Genomic DNA, 4,064 nt, shown 5'->3' on the forward strand with positions numbered 1-4,064 from the left:
GATCGTTTGCTTCGGAGCAACTATTGATTTGCTTGTCAGCAGATGAAGTTCGGCGTTACCATCAGGGAGAATTGACCTTATATATACACACACCCCGTATGCAGAGAAAGATGCATCCGAAAAGGCATGCAGCTCGATACTAACACGGTTTGCTAAGAGAACGCATCGGCTAATTTTCAGTCCCTTTGATCTTTTCAAACTGGCCAAATACTTCATCCAGGAATTGATTTGGTCGGGAGGCACTTCTTCGTCCCAAGAAACTCCCGACCTCCACAAATCACGAATTAACAGTTTGCAAAGTACGATAGGCTTGTAAAATGTCATCTGCATGTCATTTGACTAATTTGTTCATAACTTTCTTTAGAAGCCAAATTTATTGCATAATTTAGGCTGGAGAGTGAAAACTCTCCAAAATGTCACGTGTCATTTGACATAATGTCATTCGAACGACACTTTTCCTCCCACGCCCCAGATTACATATTTACAGCAATGTCTTTTTTTTTGTGTCTTTATTAAGGAGACTTTCAGCCCGAGGCTGGCTCGTCTCCGACAGCAATGTCTTGTTAGACAAAGTTGTAGGCACATTTAAGCGCTATAAGTTCGTCATACATCATAAATTGATAGCTACCTTCTGGAAAAAGTTCTAGGGAAATAATACAAACGAATGCAAATGACATTTTACAACACTGGTGCCAACAGACCCAGTGGATCAAAAGTTTTCGAAACTTCGGAAAGAATATGGCGTTTTGTAATTACAGCCTGCTCCTCAACAGGGTTAATCCGGAAACAGAATTCATCTGTTTGAGGATTCCATAATAATCCCAGTGTCTTGATTACATCGTTTGCTCCACAGATTTCTAATGACGTTCGTTTCTCTTGTAGTTCATCCGGATTCGCTTGCAAAAACTCCTCAAAGTTGGAACACATAAATGAGATGGAATCCACCACGCTTCAGTAGATGCACTAGCTGATCCGCTGCCGCCTTGATAAAGTCTATCGTGTCACCACCGGTCAATGTATCGTCAATGTAGAAATCATGCAGAACATTTTCGGCGGCTATGGGAAACTGATTGCCTTCATCCTGTACGAGTTGCTTTAGCGTTCGAGTTGCTGCAAAAGGGGCAGATGCCGTTCCGTATGTTACTGTGGTCAATTCAAATGTGCGAACCGGCTCTGTTGATTGCTGACGATAAAAAACCCGCAAAAATTTAGTATCATCTGCTGACATTGTAATTTGCCTATACATCTTAGGGATATCACAAGTAAACACGTACTGGTGAATCCGGAATCGCATCTTGATGTCTAAGAGCGAATCCTGAACGATCGGACCTGTCATCAACACGCCGTTCAGTGAGGAGTCCTGAAGAAGATTTCGCTGACGCATCAAACACTGTGCGTAACTTCGTTGATGATGACGTCGGCTTGAAAACCGCATGGTGCGGCAAGAAGCAGTTTGGTTTACTGCTTGCCTCTGGTTCAAATATCTCGGCAGTGATTGAGTCGAATGTACTCGTCGATGAAACAATTGTATTCGCCTTTCAATCTTTCGTTTCTGTTCAACCGCTTTTCTAACTGCTGGAATCGATGTGGTGCATGTTGTCTCGTTTCACCAAGATTGCTTTACGTTTTCACGAAACGGGAGTCTGACCACATACCTTCCAGATGAATCTCTTGTTGTAGTCTGAGCATAATGCTGCTCACACAATTCCTCCTCAGGTGACAACTTAGCAGCCATTGGTACTTCCTCAAGAGACCAAAACCGTTGAACCAGCTCGTCCAGTCGACTTTCCGTTGCAATTGAAACCGTGTTGCAATGTTGTAGTTGTATACATGACGAGCGACCATTGATTGGTCCAGCAACAACCCATCCAAAAAATGTTTCCTGGAGGATTGGACGCCCGGGCCCCAGTTCGACACGGTTGGTCATTATGATACTGTAGAAAAGCTCGGAACCAATCAAAAGATCGATTCGTTGAGGCTTATAGAATTCCGGATCTGCCAGACGAATGTGATCGGGAATCGCTATTTCCGAAGTGTTGAGTTTCTGAGCCGGAAGTATGCCTGTGATCCTCGGCACAACTAAGTATTCGATGGTGGTACGGTAACTTGTAGATCTAGATTGAAGCACCACCGTCATTTGGTGCTTGATTTGGGTCTCCTTGCCGTTGACTCCGACTAAGCTGGTTGTACACTTCTCGCGTTGAATCCCAAGGAGTGCTGCCATTGCTTCTGTAATAAGATGGAGTTGTGAACCGGAGTCAAGTAGAATACGACACAGCTTTGCGTTGCCCTGTTCATCAAGAATATTCACAACCGCAGTAGACAACAGCACATCCTTGTATCCTTTCGTATCAGTTTCGCAATTAAGGGTTACCACGTTGCTCATTGTTGGCACAACATTATCGTTTTCGACAGGTTTCACTGTATCTGTACCAGTGTTATCATTCGGTTTTGTAGAATCGATATGGAGAACTACTGCCGTAATCTGAAAAAGTGACGTATACACCATTTTCCAAAAATGGTGTTAACCAGTACTACTCATCGAGCTCTTTAACAGAAAAATGGAAAACATGCATGTTGTAAAATGGCTGTTACGTCACTTTTCCAGATTACGGCAGTGTATGATGCCGCTTGTTACACTCACGGCAAGAATGCTTAGACGAACATTTTACCGTGAGGTGCCCTTTTCTGAGACAGCTATAACAAACACCAGCTTTCTTGGCTCTGACGTTCTTTTCACTGGGTGAAAGCTTCAGGAATTCGTCGCATTGGTGGATGGGATGTTATTTCCCACAAAACACGCACTTGGTTTCGGAGATCGTTACAGCGCATGAAAAAGATTTCGACAATGGCTTCTTGGATGATAGAGTAGGTATGGTCTTCTGCTTTGCCTTGTATTGGCCAGAAGCCTCCACTCTAGAACTGCTGCATGTTTCTCCAGGAACTCGATTGTCTTCTTGAATGTCGGAATGACACCGTGTCTATTGCTAGCTTCCCACAGTTTCTTCGTCTCGTAGTCTAGCTTAGATGCAAGAACATTCACCAATACGACGTCTGAGAGGCCTAGTACGTCGTACCCGTGGTATCTGAGCGATTCAACGTGTCTTTTACACTCCTCGATCAACTCCCTTAGTTGTCTTCCGCTCTCCTGTATCATAGGTTTCAGCTGCAACAACTTACTGGCATGAATATCCACCACCTTTCGCTTGTCTTCATTCTTCTTCTTATTGGCATTACATCCCCACACTGGGACAGAGCCGCCTCGCAGCTTAGTGTTCATTAAGCACTTCCACAGTTATTAACCGCGAGGTTTCTAAGCCAGGTTACCATTTTTGCATTCGTATATCATGAGGCTAGCACGATGATACTTTTTATGCCCAGGGAAGTCGAGACAATTTCCAATTCGAAAATTGCCTAGACCGGCACCGGGAATCGAACCCAGCCACCCTCAGCATGGTCTTGCTTTGTAGCCGCGCGTCTTACCGCACGGCTAAGGAGGGTCCCAGTAGCCGCTTGTCTTCATATCGCTGCACTAAAAAGTCCCAAGCTGCATCGTAGTTGTTATCGTTGATGAATTGTTGATTGATGGCACCAGCTGCTTCTCCAACGAGACACTTATCCAGATGATATAATTTCGTAGCATCGTCTTCCGTGGCACATTTATTCATGATGTCCGTAAACATGGACTTGAACCTAAACCAGTGTTCAGGCTTTCCGTCAAACGTTGGAAGGGGGTATGAGGCAGAATCGATTGCTGTATGTACTCGGATCGGTTGAGGAATACCGGATATAGTTTGTAAGGCAGTAGAATGTTGTACATTTTTCTGCTCCTTCAGAAGCCTGCACACCACAGCCCTTACCTCGGTGAAAAGGTTCTCGAATTCGACGTAATCTTGTTCCTCCTCCTCCTGCTTTGTAGGATCAGCCGCGCACAGCTTGGTTTGACAATCATTCATTTCGTGATATGCCGCATCAATCGTCCTTATGTATGTTTCCAACACAAACTCGTCCACCGCAACCTGTTCGTCATCCGCGTTTTGAAGACTCGATTTGATGCGAGCAAC

At 44.6% G+C, this 4,064-nt stretch overlaps 1 protein-coding gene across 1 annotated transcript; it reads right to left on the reverse strand.

Moving 5' to 3' along the window:
* Positions 1–1,655: 1,655 nt before the first annotated feature.
* On the reverse strand, positions 1,656–2,386 carry LOC134203371 (uncharacterized; the record flags this gene model as incomplete). The annotated part of the gene is made up of 1 exon (XM_062678240.1): positions 1,656–2,386. A coding segment is annotated over exon 1 (731 nt), but the record flags the coding sequence as incomplete, so codon positions are not given.
* Positions 2,387–4,064: the final 1,678 nt, after the last annotated feature.

Source organism: Armigeres subalbatus, unplaced genomic scaffold (genome assembly GCF_024139115.2).
Source record: "Armigeres subalbatus isolate Guangzhou_Male unplaced genomic scaffold, GZ_Asu_2 Contig1824, whole genome shotgun sequence".
In the NCBI taxonomy this organism is placed as follows: domain Eukaryota; kingdom Metazoa; phylum Arthropoda; class Insecta; order Diptera; family Culicidae; genus Armigeres; species Armigeres subalbatus.